Genomic DNA, 19,903 nt, shown 5'->3' on the forward strand with positions numbered 1-19,903 from the left:
CTATCTATCTATCTATCTATCTATCTATCTATCTATCTATCTATCTATCTATCTATCTATCTATCTATCTATCCATCTATCTATCCATCTATCCATCTATCTATTTGATGCTTTGACGCGTATAGATTTTTAATTTCCTCTGCCATATTGATAGCTTTCTAGAGATTGGATAGGTCATTATTATTCATGCAATTCACTGTAGAGTTGAGATGACCATATGATAAAAGCATATGCATTGTTTGAATCATACAGTCATTCAGCACATAGACTATAGACGTCAGATTCGGGGCTCGATAAAGTAAGTTAAATGATATAACAAGCGTTGTGTTGTGTGTCAAAACTACTTGTTACTTTCAATACACAATGGATTTCTACTTACAAAAAAATTACGCCCACAGACATTTATACTTGTATGTTGTCTTTAGTCACATATAGGGGTTCCAAGGATCGGCATATTTCTTGAGTTTCAGGCCCCCTTCAACAATACAATAATATAAAATGATAAAATTGTATTAGAGAAACACAAGAAAAGTCAGCTGAGACTCAAATAAACAAAAAGGTAGTGAAAAGATGTTTACAGTGCTTAATTTACAGTGGTTTAGATGCATGTGATGAAAGGCTTAAACGTTCAAAACAATTAATGAAACAAACAAATGGTTGTATATGGAGATGATGTGTTGGAGGAAATAACATGACTCGTATAGCCTAAGTTAAAAAAATGAAAATAATATATATATATATATATATATTTATTTTTTCAGCCTTTTCTGAAAATATTTCAAGGCACAGTTATAACCATGGGTTATAACGGATCCACGGACCGGCTCCGGTCCAGGGACGGGTGGTTGGGAAACGCTGGTCATTTATTTGAATAGGCGTGACCGGAAGTCGTCGTGTGTTTGTGTACGGTTCTCTTTTATTATTATAGTCAGAGGCTTCCTGTTTGGAAGTTCTTAGAAACAAGCGTCCCTGTAATGGCAGATTTGTCGCTGTATCTCACTAATGTCAACGTTTCACTTGGCCAAACCATGGAACCTGATAAGGTTAGATCATCCTCAATCTGCGTGCTTTTCTTTGTCTTATGGCTGCTACAAATCTTGGTTTAATTAGGTTTACAAAATACTTCCTTAGCAATAGCTCCAGCGTTGAAACGCTCGGTCACCCCAAACGACAACCGTATTTTGTTCCATGTTGTTTTCCCATATTGAAGTAACTCATGGTGGCATATCTGTGTATATATATTTCTAAGCAAGTGCGATCACGTCAAAGTGTTATGGACGCCAGTTGTTGACGATAGCAGGCTTATAGTTGTCCTGTCTTAAGAAACACAATACCACTAGGAAATTCAATGCAATAATACAACTGGAAAGTGAAACTCTTCTCCTGGTGTTCGCATTTTTCTTGTACTGTAGTTATTTTGGGCAGTGTTTAATGTTGTTATACTGTGCTAAATATAGAATGGCCACAATCTCATATCTCTGAGATGTGTCTTATAACGACGAGTGTGACCAAAGTGTCAGGTGGTATGACATTTCTGACTCAAATATATATTTTTCTCTGGTTATTTTTCAAGAATTATGGGGCTGCTGACAACTTTGAGAGTGTGGAGATGGGAGAGGCTATAGATGAAGGTGGGAGAGTTAGAGTGCCTCGTAGAACCATCTTCTTTGCTAGCGGAGAGACCATGGAGGAGTATAGCACCGATGAAGAGGAGGATGAGGAGACCCCTATGAAGAAAGATGTTGTGACTGTGGACACGGTAAGCTGATTTCAAAATTAGTTTGTTTCTGAAAGTACAGACTGGACTTAGATGCCAAATTGAAGGCAGAGGAATTTTGTGGAGAAGACCATGTAAGCATGTTGCTACGCAGCGAAAGAAGTTGCCCTGTAAATATAATCCACAGCTGTTTGCATAAAGGAGTTTATGTGCACTGCACACCTCCAAAACCTCAACATGTGCCTCAGAGTGGAGGGCCTGTAGAGAAACATCCTGTATACTAGTAGCACCATATAACTTAAAACGCACAGCCAAAATTGTACTTGCTTAGAATGTTTCTCTGAGACACATATTCTTGTTTACAGTATTGGCAATTGTAATGTTAGGGTTCCAATGCTGGTTTATGTATGGCTTGTTTTCGGTGTGTTTTAGTCCAAACTCACCTGGGGCCCATACTTCTGGTTCCACATGTGGAGAGCAGCTACCTCCACCGTTTCAGGTGAGCTTCTAAAGGAAGGATTTTGTTGCAATTCATAACTAAATAATAATAATATTAATATTGTTTAACCCTTAACTGCAAGAAAGAGGCCAAATAGTTTCTAGTCATAGTTGTTTACACTAGTAATCTTGAAGACACTTAGAACTTGTTTAACATATTCTAAATCTTGTTACAATTAGGGCTGCAGGAATCTAGAAAATCTGAATCATAATGATTCTAATGTTTTTATGTATATGTATTTTCTCTTGATGCAGAGCATTTAAAAAAATATAGCAGTTGGTGTATGTATGCAACATCCATATTTCACAAAAAAACTTTAAATAGGTAAATCTGAAATGTAAACACAATCAAAGAATATACAGTTCTTAAAGAATGGCATTACAAATTCATAGGAATAGGGAATAGGAAATGCTGAAAATACCTCCTTTATAGTGCTTACGTATTACTTTACCAACAAATTTATTTTCTATTTACCTTCTGCAGTGTGTGACTACATGGGAGAAAAAATGGCTTCTCTGTTCGGAATAACCACGCCCAAATACCAGTATGCCATCGATGAGTACTACCGCATTAAGAAAGAGGTACGATTCTACACTCACAGCTGGCAAGGGCAAATAAATGGCCTTGTTGGCCTTAACGGGGTCTTCCCACTGAAGTGCCAGACTTGTGTAACAGTTGCTGAAGTGCTCTGCATTTCCCATTGTTCGTAACATTATGATTTCCCATTGTTCGTAACCTTATGATTTCCCATTGTTCGTAACCTTATGATTTCCCATTGTTTGTAACCTTATGATTTCCCATTGTTTGTAACCTTATGATTTCCCATTGTTCGTAACCTTATGATTTCCCATTGTTCGTAACCTTATGATTTCCCATTGTTTGTAACCTTATGATTTCCCATTGTTTGTAACCTTATGATTTCCCATTGTTCGTAACCTTATGATTTCCCATTGTTCGTAACCTTATGATTTCCCATTGTTCGTAGCCTAATCTGCCTCAAATCACATTTTCACAAAGCGTTCGTAACGTCTCCTCGCACTTCTTTACCGACCGCCTCTGCCGTGGTCCTGCACAGGAGGAAGAGGAGGAGGAGGATAACCGCCTCTCCTTGGAGGCGGAGCACCAATTCAACCAGCGGCAGGAGGAGGAGGAGGGGGAGGAGGGGGGCAGTGGGGACAGCCTCCGCCTCTCCCAGCGCCCGGCCGCAGAGCAGCCGGCCGCCGCCTTCGTCAACATCAGCTTTGAGCTGGATCCCGAGCCGCCCCTGGTCGCCCCCGACACCAGCCGGGGGCCCGCCCCGCTCTCCTCCTGATGACGCGGTCCCGTAGGCTCGCTGCAGGTTCCCAAGTGCCCTCATTCCCAAAACGTCAAGCATCCGACTTGCCAATGCGTTCGTCCACCTATCACTTTAACCGTTTGTCCATTTTTTTTTTGTTCTTTGTTTCTATTATATTTTGCGTTTTAACTGATTTATTTTTCGTCAACTGTAAATAAGGACGATATGTGAAGGGATGTAAAAGTTACTGAACTTTTTATTGCTGGTGGTGTTGCATTGGAGGAAGTATTGGAGGAAGAGCATGTTGAGACTTTTCCTAGACTGGGGTCTGGATAGTCTGGGCCGGTGTTCGGTATGAATTGTTCCTTGGATATAAATGTGCATCTAATCCTCAAGGAACGGGTACGTTATTATGTCCTGACAAATTTCTGACCGACTGTGTTTGTATTCCATGTTGTGCAATGTTGAAGATTTGCATACACAAGAGGACCCACTTATTATTTCTCAGGAAACCTTGTTCTGGCCTCTTCTGTAGTCAACCAAACTGGTTACTGTAATCCAGATATTGAACTCTACATCTTGTTATTTTTTACTAATGGAAAGTTTCTAAGAAATGTTGATGAGGCAAATACCGGTTTGGTTCTGCCTCACTTGCAATTTTCAAACGTTATCTCATTTATTTTGTTTTTTATGAAAATTATTTTTTAAGACATTATAGTTAGGGCTGAGGTAAAGAAATAAAATAACTTTTTGGAAACTTAAAAAGCGATGAACCATATGCTAGTTCTCTGAACTTCCAGGAAAGGAATCAGCCAATTTCTCTTTGAATTGCTGTCACTGACAAGAGTACGGTACAACAAAGGGTCTTTTATGGTTCTGACAAGCACGTAAATATCAAAATGTTAATTACACAAAAAAGCTTTTTCAACTTTTTTTAACGGCTTAACCATCTTAGTCCTTTTTTTTTTACCAGCAGCTTTTATTTAGAATACTTTTGTGAAACTGAATGGTGAATTTTAGACATGCATTTTCAAAATTAGGAAGGAATGCCAAATAATAAAAATGCCTTAACTAATTAAAGAGACCTATACAAAACAGAAATAACAGGAAAGAGGGCAGTTGATAAAAGTCATCACAGCCAATAATAGTTCCAATACCGTTTTACATCTTGGCCATTGTGTTATTTCATCATAATCTGATTGTTTCCGTTAAAGTTCGGTCTGATTTGTATGCAACTCTTATCTGTATTTATGCAGTAGTAATTGGAATCATTTCATTGTGGCCGATGCAATTTGCACATTTTGGAAAGGGCTAATGCACAGGCATTCAAATATTTGTTGTGGATCTATTGTTATAATTCAAAAGAAAATGAAGACTTGTATTCAATGTAATTAATAAAACATTTGAAAAATAGTTTTGAGGTATGTTTAATTAGTATACAATTATAGATATAGCACATTTTACAAAAATTTGACCAGAATTTTTCGTGCAATGAGTAAAACTGAGCTGAACTTTCAGTCTACAGTGTTGAGTTTTCAAGTCCATGAAGGGCAACTACATCCCAGAATCCTGCAGATCATTGGTACTCCGGTCCAGCTCTCTCAGACAGGAGTTGGAGCAGTGAACTGAGGCTTTTCAAGCTCTGACAGATCAGTGACATGTTTGATTCCTACATCATATAATGAAGGTCACATAAGCAATACTTAAACAAATATAAATTAACTTATTTTTTATTGGTTTATACAACTCATAGGTATTACTACATATAGACCCCATAATGAACAAAAACAGTGTGATTTAGTGGAATTTATATTGAAATCAGTCAGCTGTGGATATCCATGAATGTCTTGTTTGCCTACAGAGATGTTTTGGAGAATTGACCACTGGCATCCATCTCAGAAGACCCTTCTCTGAAGCAGAGTAGTCATTCAGAGACTCTCGATGTAAGTTAATGTTGGACCTCTTCCACCAAAGGTTCGTTAGACTAATTCAGAGAGTGGAAACGATTGAAGCGTGGAAACGATTGAAGACCTTTTTACTAATCTTCTTCTTGATGTAACTGTCTGTTCCCTGATTGGTTCATGAGCTACTTCCTGACCCACCAAGCAGACGTTGCAGGAGTATCTTATTAGCATAAATGACGGTAATACATAAAGAGCAGCCAGAAACTCCTGAAGGCTCATATGGACAAAGAACTCTGCCCTGGTAGAGCGCTAACTCATCTTTAAAGATCTGAACATTCCCTGAGTACACAGAGGCTGCTCTGACATCGAGCAGCCTGTTTTTTCAGATCTCCCATGATACTTCCTGTTTCCCTGTGTTGACTGAACCATCAGAAAGTGGATGTACATCTGAGTCTATGTCCTGGGCATCTCATCTCCATTCTGGGATGCTTTCCAGATGTGCTCCAGAACTGTACCAGTAATCCAACAGAAGAGTGGGATGTTACACATGATGTGGAGGTGATTCTGTGAGATGATGGTGCTGGCCAGTGTCTTCTCTCTAAATCTCTGATCTCTGAGGGATCTGATTGGCTGTTACAGGGCGTGTGGTTCTCGATATGCGAGCAGAGGGAAGCAGGTTGTCACTATCCCTGACTCCCATACTACGTTAAAAATTAAAAACAGGAAAAAGCCATCATGCAATTAAGGACAATTTAATTGGTTTAGTCAACCTGGAGTAAAGCGTGTTAAATAAAATAATTAAGGTTTTTGTGCTCAATAAATGATGAATACAAGCGTGAATATATATATATCTTTTTAATAACTATGAACTGCATGAAACCATTGGCCAAATCATGAAACCATATGCCAAATAACATGTTCAAACTTGACACCAACATCAGATTAACAATATTTCACCATTAAAATAGCGACAATAATGTAAAGCCCTCATTTATTTGAACGGACAAGTTTTATCATGTTGGAGAACATGATGGGATTAAGTGAGGTAATAGTGTGAGTATAGCAAACACCAGGGAAATCCTGCTGATCTCTCACTCATTCATGTCCATGAAGGAAGTAACAGTATGACGCCTGATATGGATTCAGCCGATTCAACTATCAAAAATATATCAAGGATTGTGCCTTTCTTGAATTCCCCCTTATCTACGGTGAAAATAAGCGGACATAGACAAGAGGCAATACGCTTGGCAAAAGGACCAAACCAATACCAAGGCCCAAGTCATTGCCCTTCGTGATCTCTCAACAGACATGTCCACAGAACAGGTTGGCATGGGGGGGTTGGTGGAACTCTGCTAGATGCACAAATCCTTTTTTGTTTAGACTGGGGCGCCAATCACCGTCTTTCCCGGACGCGACACTGTGCCAAGGGGAATCAGTCGTACTGCTGTCCACCTGGCTTGTTTTAGGGTCAGTCTGCCCATCACTGGTGCCGCACCCACCCCAGGCCCCTTAGCCCTAAAGAGATGCCTCAGCATTTCATCATACATGGAAATAATAATAAAAAAAAGTATACAATTGAAAAGAAACCTAATCTTACCAGACCAAGGAAAGTCTTTGGCAAATGAATAACAAGAACCCACAAGAATGACAACAACCTAAAGATACAAGAAATGTGTTATAAACCGAGGACAAAATACCATCTCCCTTAAATAAAGTTGCATTATTCTCATGTGTCACCATTAGTGAAAAGGCTCCATGTCGATCCTGGCTCAGAATTGATGTAAATCTGATGTAAATCATATTTCAGTAAAAAACGGATGTAAATCCAATCAATCAAAAATTGTGAAAGTGGAACGGAACTCAGCTGTACGACGAAAATGAACACAAAGATCTGCAGTACAGAGCGTACACGTTTCACTGCAATTTTGCATAAAAAGTGTTGGGTAAGTTTCACAGTTTTATATCTATATATCGATGAGCAGGGGGACGCTCTAGAGGTCACCCCCGGCCCTGTAGTCCCCTACTGTAGTCCAGATTCGGCCTGGACTGTGGGGGTCTGTGTCAGGACACTGGCGGCCGACGGAGGCGGCAAAGGGAGAGTGGCGTGAGGAGTGTTTAGTTTGTCCCCCGGAGAGCTCCGCTCCCCACCCCCCCCCGGGCTGACCCAGTACATGAGCCTGGTGTGGTAGATCTCGAAGCAGGGGGCGGGACACAGGCCCGGCTGCCCCGGACACAGCCGGCAGTAGAAGTCTGTCGCCCCCTGCCCGGCCACGCCCACCCCCGTCTCCAAGCCCGCCTCCTTGGTCTCCCCTCTCTCCTCCATAACCCCCGTCTCTGCCTGCACCGCCTCCTCCTTCTCCCCGAGGTGCCTCTCACGCTCAAGCGTCTCCGCCTCCTTCTCGTCCCCCTTCTCCGTTTCCGCCACTCGCACTGTGCCCGACTCCTCCGTCCTCGCCCTCTTCCTCCCCCAGGGCCCCTCCTCCTCCTGCTCCTCCTCCTCCTCCTCCTCCTCCGTTGCCCGTTTGCGCGGGCGGCGGCCGCAGACCACGCAGCCCACGCTGCCCCACAGCCTCTTGGCCAGGAAGTGGCGGTCGGTGAGGCGCGCCGGCAGGTGGCTGACGGGACGAGGTTGTGGAGCTGCGGTGGAGGAGTCTGCCACGGGAACACAAAACCCATACAGAAGAGTGAGCGAGGAAATGCATTCATTCATTCATTCATTCATTCACGCATTCATTCATTGGGGCTGCGTTGAGCCACAGGAAGACTACCATCCCCTTCAGTGGTTTCATACGCACAAAAGCCAACCAAACGGGCTTACGACGGACTGAACCCGATTGTCATCATCATCGATGATGATCCATTGAACCGAAGCCCTGTCCGCAGTGCACAGCTGTGGGGCAGGCAGATACGGGGAATCTGCAAGGGATTTGATGCACCAGGGTTCTTCAGAAGCGCTACCTGAGGTCTTGGCGGGCGGTTCTGGCAGCTGGCACATGGTCTCCTGGTTCAGTGTGTAGGGCCGACACAAAACGGACTTGTTCTTCACCTGGCAGCGCCGGGGCCCAGAGGAGCGCATCGCGTCCGTCTGGGTGCTAGCCTGCGAACAGACACAGATGGAAACGTACCGTCTCGTCTTAATCCTAGTTTCATTGAAGGTCCTGTAACCGTTTATTTAGTTGTTTGTTTGTGCCGCCCTTTTGACTGGCAGTACTTACGTGGTATATCGTCTTGTCATGGGTGTAAGGAGTTGGAAGAGTGCCTACAAAGAGAAAAGATAATCAAATGTATAACATATAATACCAGAATGGGTATGAAAAGTCAATTTCAATAAAAAAAATTATATCAGAGCTACATATATCCAAGAATAGCTCTATGCATTGATCAAGGGAATATGACATATGGCAAACATTGACATTATTAGGCAAATTCATTGATTCAACGATTGATGAATCAACAATATATGTGCTATTTATGCATACGTTTTAACGCTATAGGTTGACACAAAAAAACAAAACGGAATAATCTCTTATTGAAAAACTCCAACGTGCACTGGAGTCGTGAAGTGCAGAATCCCCTTTAAGCGGGTGGAAGGTGAACCGACCCGTAGCATGAGGCCGCGTGGCAGAGTCACTGGCCAGGCACACCAGCTCCCCCCCCACCGGGTTCATCTTGGAGGGATGGTTGGCCTGACTGGGGGCTGGGAGAGAGAGAGAGAGAGAGAGAGAGAGAGAGAGAGAGCGGTAGAGGGGCGGTTGGCTTAGCTGTGGTGGCATGACTACATTAACAGTTGCATTTAGTGGACACATTTAGCAGACAAACAATGAGTACAGTTGTCAGAAGAAAGAGAAACACTATATCGCTGTCGGTGCAGTAAGGATGTTCAGTAAGGAAGTGCCAAGTACTGACAATCACTATGCTGCACAACGCCAAGTACTATTTTTAAGCGCCAACATACAATAAGTGCGTTCTGTAAGTGCCTAACTATTAATGATGACTATAACTATTAGATTACATTGAAACAACACGACACTATTCCCTTATGTTCATCTGCATGTTGCATGATGCAGAGTATCATCTCACAAATTCCACACACACGCCCGTGTGCGTATGCGCGAAGATGACGTCGACAACACAGACGCCGACGCCGTCGTCGTCCTACCGTGGGGCGGCGGCAGCGCGCGGCCGGCGGCTGGGGGGGGGGGGGTCGGCGCGGCGCGAGGCGCCGGCCTCAAAGTGCCGGTAGCAGTACTGCATCAGGCAGGCCCGGCTGCAGAAGTTGCGCACGGAGCTGGTGCACTGCAGCCTCTCCTCCAGGCAGGCCCGCTGCCTGCAGCCGTCACACCGGGCCATCTGGACACACAGACAGACAGACAGACAGACACAGAGAGAGACAGAGAGTGAGGGTGAAGTACGACATACCATCGTGCATTTCACTTAATAGTCGGTAACTATCTTTACCATATGACACATATAATAGGCACTTTTCAAAATTGCAATTAACATTCATCTTTAACGTGACCCAATGCGCAGTGTTGCCCAATGGTTATTCATCGGAGTCTAGTGAGACGACACAGCGGTCAAACGCTCACGACATTTGCCCAAGAAGATTTGGAACAGCTTTGCCCTTTTTTCCCCATAAATGACTGGGATGATTCGAAACATGTTCCTTAAATGGATACAAAAAAACCAGAAGAACCGTTGCGTCATGTGACCATCGGCAGAGCCGTCGCCGACCCGAGAGCACCGCCTACCCCGTAGAAGAGCACCGTGTACTGAGACATGCAGTGCGGCCGGCAGAACTCCTCCACCCGCCCGCCGTAGTGGCTGTGAAACGTCTTCTGGCTCTCGCAGCGGCAGTAGGAGCAGGGCCTCCAGGGGCCCTTGCCCCCGGCCGTCACCTCCTCTCGGAACTGCTGCTTGCAGACTTGAAGAGGGAGGTGGGAGAGGGGGGGGGGGGGGGGGTGGAGCATCGTTAAAACACATGACAGCAAGCAATGTCAAAAGGGAATTATCTCATATCGATGCAGACTTTGGCCGTTTTCATTTTAGCATTTTGCTAAAATCATGCTTTATGATGAGTGTGATACACAGGAAGGTGTGGGATATAGAGGAGGACATGCAGCGAAGGACCACGGGCAGGGATCGAACCCGGGTCGCTGCGGTCAGGACTGGGCCTTAATGGTACGCGCTGTACCCGGTGAGCCACCGGGGCGCCCCGACTTTGGCCTTTTTTAATTACGGATATGAATATAATCACGCCGAATAAACACACCAACACTGCGAAGATCTGATAACCATATTCACAAGAGACACGTCAGCCTTTTCTGCGACGCGCGGAACAGAGGACGTGCGTGCGTGAAGACCACTCACTCTGGCTGCAGAACACGCGGTCCTGCTGGTCGAAGGTCACCACCTCAAACACCACGTTGTCCAGCTTGCAGCTCTCGCACGGCGCCATGATGTTCCTCTGGGTCTTGTACTGCTCACAGCACGCCGCGCCGCAGAACATGGAGATGCGACCCTGCAGGCCGAGCGGAGGGAGCGTTGACTAGCGGCGGAGGGTTGCTGAGCAACAGGACCAGAGCCTCTACGGGTGGCCAGTTAGCAGGTGGTAATAGACTTTTAAATTGGAAAAGGGGAGCATAGGAGGACATTGCTCTTCAATTTTAGATTTTCTTATATTTTAATTAAAATGTTCTCGCTTTTATAAATGTTTCTCCACGTAACTTTGACTATAGTGCTCAAGTTAAGCTTTAAGTTACCATAACTCCTCCCACCACCATACGCCCTACCATGATTCTCTCTCTCTCTCTCTCTCTCTCTCTCTCTCTCTCTCTCTCTCTCTCTCTCTCTCTCTCTCTCTCTCACCTGGTAGCTGAAGAGCAGCGGCTTGGTGTCAAACCGTTGGTTGCACTGGCTGCAGGTCAGGTGGCTGTGTGTGGGCGGGGCTTGAGTCAGGGCGTGGCCGGGCGAGGAGGGCGGGGCCGGCTGGGCCTGGTGGGAGGCCAGGTCGCTGTAGGCGGGCTCCAGCGGGGGCACCGAGGTGACCCTGCTGTGGGCGCCGGGGTGGGTCCCGTGGGGCGAGGACCTGTCGGGGCGCGGCGCCGGGGACGCGGCCCCGCCCAGGGGCCCGGGCAGCGGCCCGTCGGAGAGGGGCGGCGGGGCAGAGGAGTAGGAGGGCCTGCTGGGGGCTCCGTTCACCAGGCTGCGCTGAGAGCCGTGCTCCTCTTTCTGTGGGATCACAGAGAACCGTCACACTGAGGTCGGCCCATTGGGGAGAGAGACTGCACATTTATTGAACATTTTATCATTCCACAAGGTTTGGTATGATTTTTGCTGCTCATATTTCAGTCCGGCATACAAATCGTTCTAAACCAAAGCAATAGCCAACATATTATACAAGTCCAAGTCCACAATACATATTGTATAAGTTAGGCCATTATGTTTTTTATCAGAATGAAATGAGGCTTTCAGTACCTGTAACCTAAACGCGGCGACACATTCGTGGGAGCAGAAGTTTCGGATGTGGCCATCCGACATGGCCAGATGGTACTGGGGGACCTGGCTGAGATTGCACTGGGAGCACGGGAACGCTGTACCTGGGGAGGGCATCCGGGGAGAGAGGAGGACGGTCTACAGTTACACCTCAAGAAGCCAAGAAGCAGAGCTCTTCTGTGGAGCATCACGGCATGTTTGTGCTCTCGAAGAGTTAAGAGTTGGGTTACATTGTGTACACATCGATGATTGGTACAGTCCCAGAGTTCACAATGTATACAAAACAGGGGTGTGTTACGGTTAAACAAAAATCCACGTGGCAAAGATAATTCCAGCTAAGGTTTAAGAGGTGTGTTACAAATTTGTCATTTGTTTCATTGTGTCTACTGTTATGCATTGCAATTATGTTACTCGACGTAAAACTAAATCCTGACCATTTACATGACCAAAATAAAATCTGGGATTTAAATGTGTGCATTTGAGGGTGCCAAACTGAAAGATAGTAAAAGGAGCTGAAGTTAAAAAAGGTAGGTTAGTTTTGTCGTTTTATTTACCTGTGAGCGTGTGTTTGCTGGGCCTGCTTTGAGCAAAACAGGTGGTAGAACAGTAAAGCTGCACCTTCCCAATCTGGTCTCTGTCCATGATGGTGTTGGAGACTCGAACGGAGTCGTGACAGACGGCGCACTCGGTGTTCTTAATGCAGGACTGAAAAGGAACAGCTGCGTTAACCGCTGGAACCCCTGTACAATCACACGCAGGCTTCCCCCAGAAGAACCCTCGATCAGCACCACTGGCTTAAGCTGCGTGTGGCAGTCTCCTTCCTAACACTATCAAATAAAAAAGGTGCCCGACGTAATGAAACTAAAATGCCAACATTTATGTCCACTACTAGGTAGCAGTGTATCCTCATTGTATGCTAGAAGACACAGAAGAAGAATGTGTGTTCCTTTTGTAAAACATTTTCACCACCTGCCGTCCTCCAACAACCCGTCGAATACAAATCTCTGGGGGCCCGTACCTGCTTGTACGTGCTGACGCAGGTGGGGCTGCAGAAGTTGAGCTGAGCCTTCTCCACGGTCAGGGTCTGGCACACGTCCGAGTCGCTCTTGCAGTAGAGGCCACAGCCCTCGCAGCAGTTCATGGCCAGCTGCCGGGAGTTGCGCCACTCCAGGAAGCAGGCGTCGCTGCACAGGCTGTGGATTCGGGCCTGGTGCATCACCTCGTGTTCAATCTGACGGGGGAGCGAGAGAGAGGGAGCGGTGAGCATAGAGTGGGGGTACAGCATGGCCAATGCTTAGGTTTAAGTTGCGTTTTGGGGTTTCTCGGATGGATTGTTACGTCCAGCGCCAACTTACCACCTAATAATAAAAAAATAAGTTTAAAAAGATTTCGGGTTCACTGCCCCTTTAACAAGAAGGACGCACCAAAAAAATAAATAAAGCAAAAAGTGCTCCTATGGGGAGGCTTCCTCACCTTACTGGTGCTCTTGCATACAATGCAGTGGGGCTTCTCCTGTTCCTTGGCTTGGTAGGTAACCAGGCGAGGGTTATACAGCAGCTGGGCCACCGTTTTCTTCTTCTCCGCGTTGGAGGCGGACAGGCAGTGGTGACTGCAGAAGTGGATGAAGGTGTTGTTGTCCAGCGGCACCATCACCATGCTCTTCGGGTCCTCGATTTCTCTGCACCGAGAACAAAAGGAAGATGGAGGAAGGAAGCACTGAATCAAAACAAAAATATCAAGAAATTCAAGTGCTAGTGCCAGTATAGAAAATCTTGGTAGACTGGAATTCGACCAGCTCTACGGCCGATCGATTGAAGGAATGCAGCGATCGACTGGTTTCACCGTTAACGGCGCTGTTAAAAGGTCACGGTTTGGTAAGCAGAAAGGCTTAGTGACTCGAGGTCCTGGTCCCACTCCTTATCTTCAAATACGCGTATCCAGGATCGGGGGTCGCGGGGGCCGCAGCTCTAGCAGGGGGGCCCAGACTTCGCTTTCCCGGGCCAACCAGCTTGGACCGGGGGGATTCCGAGGCGTTCCCAGGCCAATGCTGAGATGTACTAGCTTAGATGCCATGCGGCACATGCGGTCAAGAGGGCGCCATTTGTGTTTGCGGGGTGCTACACTAAGGCCCAATCCCATTTCTACCCCTTACCCCTTCCCCTTACCCCTCCCCCTTGTTTTCAAGGGGAAGGGGAAGGGGTAAGGGGTAGAAATGGGATTGGGCCTTGCTTGCATAAGCAAAACAACAGCTGAGGGACAAAGCATTGAAGCCATGTATCCACCCTAAAGACGCCTGTACCTGTAGTCTTTCGGACACAGTCAGAATGACATGGGGGGTTACTCAACCTATATCGCCTAGTGACCACATAATGCGTTCTGTCACGAAAATATCCAATGGATTTAGAGGATTCAATTATACTGCAGTTTTACTTCTTTAATCCCAGTGTAACAAAGTGTAGCGAGTGGCTGTTCCCCTATGAGGGAGCTACGATGAATTGGGTGCGTTTTTGATGCGTAAAATAGGCTCACGAAATCGCTCTTTTGTACAAAGTTGGTATTCAAAACGAAACCCTTGCAGACAACTGCACACATTCTCGTTATCAAAAGCAACCTGTATGCACGTCCTGAAGTGCAAGTAAATGTTGGCTTGTAGCGCCAGGACAAAACGAATGAAGTGAGTCCCACTGCGAGCCAATAGCACCAGCGAGGGTAGTGGAGACGTACTTGTTGCAATGGTAGCAACTGCGAGCCTTGCTGGTCGGAGGCAGATGGCTGGACAGACAGACGGTGGAGCAGAACAGCTGGGTGGCGCCTTTCCTCTGGAACGCCGTCTGGCCCTTCACCAGCACCTACAGCGTTCGACCCAGAGGATTCTGGGTAAATAACTGCAAAACGGTCGCATCAGAGGAACGGGCTCCTCTGAACTGATGAGGTCTATGTATCGGCAATAATACACTTTTATGGCTTTGGATTTGTTTCATGGTTGACCCATTCTGGTCCAATGGGAACGTACTTTGAGTGACGTTGGATTAACAGCTACTTGAGCAAAAAGAGAGAGAGAGCTTACCTTGGAGCAACCACTGCATCTGATGGTGCTTATCACGGCAGGCGGTGGTAGGGGCTGGGGCTGGGACAGGGTTTGGGGTAAGGCCAGCAGAGTAGGGGCGGGGGCTATGGCCGGAGCCGGCAGTCTGGGTTTGATCCCAAGGGTGGCCAGCGTGGAGGCCTGAAGCAGAGTGCCTCTCCCTGGGATAAAGATGGTGGTGGTGGGCTGGGGGAAGGGGGCCGGAGCTGGTGGAGCGAATACATCGTTCCTTTTCATTCAACAGTGACCAACCAATGTGGCAAAGCAGGGAATCACTAATGTAAGAATACAGTGAAACAAATAACTTGATGGCCTAATTGGAAGTAACTTGCGGAAGAATGTACGAAAAGTAGAACAAGGAGACCATATCTATAATTGGCCAAAGAAAACAGAAAGCATCACTCATCTATATGGCTGTTGTATCCTTAATGGTTGTTCAATTAAATTTCTGTCTATATAAAATAGCAACAAAATTAGTCTTATCAAGAAAACATTTGAACATATCAAAAGTCTGATTGGATGGGCGTTGAAATGTGTTCACTTTATTTTGATGCTTTGACTTTTGGTCTAACTATATACACTCACCGCCTTGAGGTGCGAATGCATTTCCTCCCCGGAAAGAGAAGACTGAACTGATCCTGAGCTCTTCCTGGACAAAACACAGAAGCAAACACATAGACATCAGAGTGGATTCTATAGGCATTTTTGATCCTTTCTTTATTAGGAAACACATTTTTCTCTCCATTGGCTAACTTGGGGTCAGCTAGAAGCGCGCTAGGACATTACAGCTTTTTGATGCTTTATTTTATCGGTATTCTTAATGGTTACTTTTTTATATTTTGTTCATTATTCAAATTGTATTATTATTTTTATAATTATTAATATTATTATCATCATTAAATGTATTTTAAATAATAATAACAAACGTTATTATTATTGTAACCCCACCCTACCACAGTAAGAAGATCGGCAGCCGGCCGTTTGCAACAGCAAATTAAAGCCCACAAAGGGCAAATCCCTACCGCTATTCCCGGTGTTAATTGTGAGACAGGGTATTCAGCGGTGCCCTACTTACATCCTTATGCTCCTCTTTGACCTTGCTGATGGAGGTCTGGGGCAGCAGGGCCACGTCGTAGCCCTCGTCCAAGGGCTCGTCCTTGATGGTGAGCAGGGGGGGTTCAGGGGCCTGAGGCGGTTGTTCAGGGGCCTGGGGCGGTGGTTTGGAGGCCTGAGACTGTGGTTCAGGGGCCTGAGGCGATGGTTCAGGTGCCTGAGGTTCAGGGGCCTGATGCGATGGTTCAGGGGCATTATGCGGTGGTCTAAGGACCTGAGGCGCTGCCGCGGATGGCTCTATAGGAACCTGGGACATCAGAAATGGTGATACATTAGAAATTATCCTCAAAATTTTTCGGAATGTAGGCCCGTGGATTAGCCAATTAAGGCTCCAAAAATGTGTTTGGACTGTGACATCGACAATGCCATCAAGTCTGTCTGCAGTAAACAGAGGCCAGGCACAATGTGTGTCCTACCTTTCTTTTATATTTCATATACACAGAATTGCTATACCCATTATTTAATTCATATAAGCTGCTCAGTCACCACTGTGTTGATACCTTGTAATACTGCTGTACGTGATCAGGAACTGTAAATATTGCCGCTACATTTTTAAAACACCAGGGGTCTCTTTTATAAAACTGTGCGTGGGATCATTACTAAAAGTGTACGTACGCCCAAAAGCCAAGTTTTGCGTGCGCCAAAAAATATTCAGACTTATAAAACCCTGCTTACGCACACCTATAAGCAATCTTTGCTTTATAAATCACAGAGTGTGAAGTGTGCGCAGCTGAATCAGCTTCACGTTCCGCCCTACACGCCCCCTTTTAACCATAAATGGTCAATGCAAACAACCTCATGACATCATTACATAGATTTAACGCATGATACGGGTTGAAATTAAACTTATGAAGGGCGATGATAAAACATAATCGTTCTGCTCTACATTTCTTCTGTCTGACTTCAGTTCAACACCACACCGTCTGTCGCCAATTCTCCTTTTCCTCCAAACCATGCGTACGCATGGGTCACTTTGCTTAGGGCTGCGCACATTCTCCCGTCAAGTTACTTTTTTATAGTTCACAACTTTGGCGTGGAAAGTCACATACGCCACTTTCAGCCCCGTTTTGTGCGTACGCAACGGTTATAAATGAGATCCCAGGACAGTAAAGCTTCCTTGTCTGATCAGACAGTTGACTTCATACATTTGCTGTTCTTACACAGCCTTGCAAACGGTATGCTTTAAGCAGTCTATTTGAATGTGAAATAAATTAAATAGATATGTTTAGCCTTAACACTATCATATTAGGCTTTTTAAGTGTGGGCCCATAGACTGAGAATATGTCTGTGGTCAAAGGGCTACCATCTTTATCCGAGCATCACCTTTCCCCCCTGACTGGCGTCTGGCTGCTTGGACGGCTCCAGCGCTGCTCCATCTGATGAGGCTGTGAAAAAAGAGAGACAGTTGCTCAAAATTAACATTCAACGAAACTTCCAAATCGTTATCTTTGTTTGTTGGTTTTTACAAAAGATAAGGTAACTGAGAAACACCTTCTGATACTAAATAAGAGACTACTTTCAAGGGCTGTACAGAAGAAACAGACACATTGAGTTCCAAAGGCACAAATGGTAGGCCATTCTGGGAAAGCTTTTTTAGCAACACATTTTGGATTTCACAGAGAATTTCCCAGTTCAACTAATTACAACTTTTAAGTACAAAATATGACAGAAATGTTCATTGACACTTTGTGAGACACAAGCTGAACAAACGGAAAAAAGTAAGTTGGGGGTTTCCCCTTCCCTTTAAATAATTATATTTGAATCCATTTTAGATTTACATTTAGGGGGTTTTGCTGATGCTTTTATCCAAAAGGACTTAGAACCATTCATTCACGCACACATTCCCACACCGACGGCGGAGCCAACCAAGCAGGGCGACAGCCAGCTCGTCAGTGGCGGTAAGGGTACACCCTGCTCTGGGACACCCCGACACACTAGGACAGGGGTCACCAACACAGCGCCCGCGGGCACAAGGGCGCCCGCAAGGACCATATGAGGCGCCCGCAGGCCTGTTCTAAACATAGCACAACTCATTCTAGAACAACTCTTTCCCACCTTTTTTTAAGTCATGCTTGATAATTATTGTGAGAAATCAATAACATGACTTAATTAATTAACATGTTTCACATAGATGAGTATCATTAATCATCATCATTAATAGTAATATATAACTAAAGGCAAACTGAGCAAATTTGTCATTTCAGAAGAGTGTATCAAACGGGGTGCCCTTCGTATGACTCAGTACCCATGAAGTAGCTCTCAGGTTCAAAAAGGTTGGTGACCCCTGCACTAGGAGGAGCCGGGGATCGAATCTAGCGACCTTCCGGTTACCAGCCAACCCACTCCGCCCCCTGAGCTACTGCCGCCAACCCCCCGCCCCGTCTAGCCACACACACCACACACCTGAGCTGGAGTTATAAGCAGGTCCGCCGGCCTTCTCCACTTGTGGACCATCTCCACACTGCCGGTTAGCCCTGGTCCTCCGGCCTTCCTCCACTGACAACGGGCTGTCAACGTCGTAGTCTTCCAGGGTTCCCTGTGGCAGGGTGAATTGCCAGTCCTCGTCCTCTTCATCCTCGTCTTCCTCAACGTCGTCGTCGTCGTCCTCCTCCACCGCTGGGAATGCTGGTACGCCCTCGAGGACGTCGTCCATCCCGCCACTCGTAGCCTCGCCGCGGCTGGCTGCTGCCAGGACGCTTGAGGTTTGGGCCTTGCCTGCTCCTCCTGTGGTCACGGCCTCTGGCCTCTGGCTACCAGGGTCTTCTGAAACCTGATCGGAGTAAAAGCAGGAGACATTGTCTGACTGATCTCTCATATCAGTCAGACAGCAGCCACCTCTTCGTCAATGCAAATACATTCATCCTAATTTGCATGAAAACAACCACACTTGACTCAACAGCTACTTGTATTATTTTTTTTGTCAATGAGAACTAGGGTTTTGAGTAAAAAAGGGTCAATGCACATCTGCACAATCTCAAATAAGAGATGTGTTCGATTTCAGCTTATTTCTAAACTGTTCGTATAGACTCTGCGTTGTGTATTTTCTGTCGTAGTAGTCATTTTTTAAGTCGAAATAAAAGCAACTTGACAGGTTGGAAAAGAGGGTTGAATAGATGGTTTATTCCAGGATGTAATACAGCGAGTTACAGATTTAGGTTGAATAATCTATAGCGGACGCGGTTGAGGAGCAGTTTCAAGACGTGTTCCTTGGCTGTCGATCCCTCTTCTCACCGACCCAAAGGGTTGGGGCGAGTATTATAATAAAGAAAACGTGAATAACAAGAGAACAGAAGCACTCTCACCCTTGAAAAGGTATACGGCCCTGGCTATGTCCCAGGCGACCAGGTTGGTTCATCCTTGTTGAGACATAACAAATGGCGGAATGTTGGAAATAACACCTTGTATCAGTGTGAGAGGCACTATTCTAAAAATATGTGAGGGTTCGACGGGTCTGCATTCATAAGTGACTAAATCCTCTCCATAAGCCAATACTTCGGACGCTCCAGAAATGCAACACCTTCAAGATTACAGCTGTATCACACGCTGGGAAACATCACCAACACGCTTATCTCCCAGCCAGCCATTCTGGGTTGCTCTAAGGTTATAATAGAAAACTATTTTCAGATGAGCCATCCTATTGTGCAGCCTTTCAAAAGTGTGCAAGCGGGCAAATAACTGAAACGTAACTGAGGTAACGTTAAATCGAGTCGGCTTAGTAGGGCCTTGGCTTATTCGATTGCCATTGTTTGATCATCTTTTTTACCTCTGAATGTTTAAGTTGAAAGTCTCCCGAATCCGCCATGTTTAATGTAGC

At 45.7% G+C, this 19,903-nt stretch overlaps 2 protein-coding genes across 2 annotated transcripts in view; one reads left to right on the forward strand and one right to left on the reverse strand.

The window, feature by feature from the left end:
* The first annotated feature begins 882 nt into the window (after positions 1–882).
* On the forward strand, positions 883–4,905 carry fam177a1 (family with sequence similarity 177 member A1). Its single transcript, XM_060051883.1, has 5 exons — positions 883–1,043; positions 1,574–1,759; positions 2,150–2,216; positions 2,700–2,797; positions 3,292–4,905. The coding sequence occupies exons 1-5, from the start codon at positions 975–977 to the stop codon at positions 3,526–3,528; spliced, it is 657 nt and encodes a 218-aa protein (XP_059907866.1). The 5' UTR covers positions 883–974; the 3' UTR covers positions 3,529–4,905.
* Positions 4,906–6,236: 1,331 nt separating this feature from the next.
* LOC132457862 (zinc finger MYM-type protein 4-like) overlaps positions 6,237–19,903 on the reverse strand; it is a 30,734-nt gene continuing 17,067 nt past the window's right edge. Inside the window, exons 5-22 of the mRNA XM_060052225.1 lie at positions 18,493–18,859; positions 17,413–17,474; positions 16,052–16,336; positions 15,562–15,625; positions 14,959–15,182; positions 14,616–14,740; positions 13,365–13,569; positions 12,910–13,122; positions 12,446–12,596; positions 11,874–11,995; positions 11,265–11,627; positions 10,767–10,917; positions 10,148–10,320; positions 9,556–9,746; positions 8,998–9,086; positions 8,612–8,655; positions 8,355–8,493; positions 6,237–8,048 (exon numbers count right to left, since the gene is read on the reverse strand). Coding sequence (XP_059908208.1) covers positions 7,417–8,048; positions 8,355–8,493; positions 8,612–8,655; positions 8,998–9,086; positions 9,556–9,746; positions 10,148–10,320; positions 10,767–10,917; positions 11,265–11,627; positions 11,874–11,995; positions 12,446–12,596; positions 12,910–13,122; positions 13,365–13,569; positions 14,616–14,740; positions 14,959–15,182; positions 15,562–15,625; positions 16,052–16,336; positions 17,413–17,474; positions 18,493–18,859 — 3,600 coding nt within the window. The 3' untranslated portion in view covers positions 6,237–7,416. The remainder of the gene's footprint in view (positions 8,049–8,354; positions 8,494–8,611; positions 8,656–8,997; positions 9,087–9,555; positions 9,747–10,147; positions 10,321–10,766; positions 10,918–11,264; positions 11,628–11,873; positions 11,996–12,445; positions 12,597–12,909; positions 13,123–13,364; positions 13,570–14,615; positions 14,741–14,958; positions 15,183–15,561; positions 15,626–16,051; positions 16,337–17,412; positions 17,475–18,492; positions 18,860–19,903) is intronic.

Source organism: Gadus macrocephalus, chromosome 5, assembly GCF_031168955.1.
Source record: "Gadus macrocephalus chromosome 5, ASM3116895v1".
In the NCBI taxonomy this organism is placed as follows: Eukaryota; Metazoa; Chordata; class Actinopteri; order Gadiformes; family Gadidae; genus Gadus; species Gadus macrocephalus.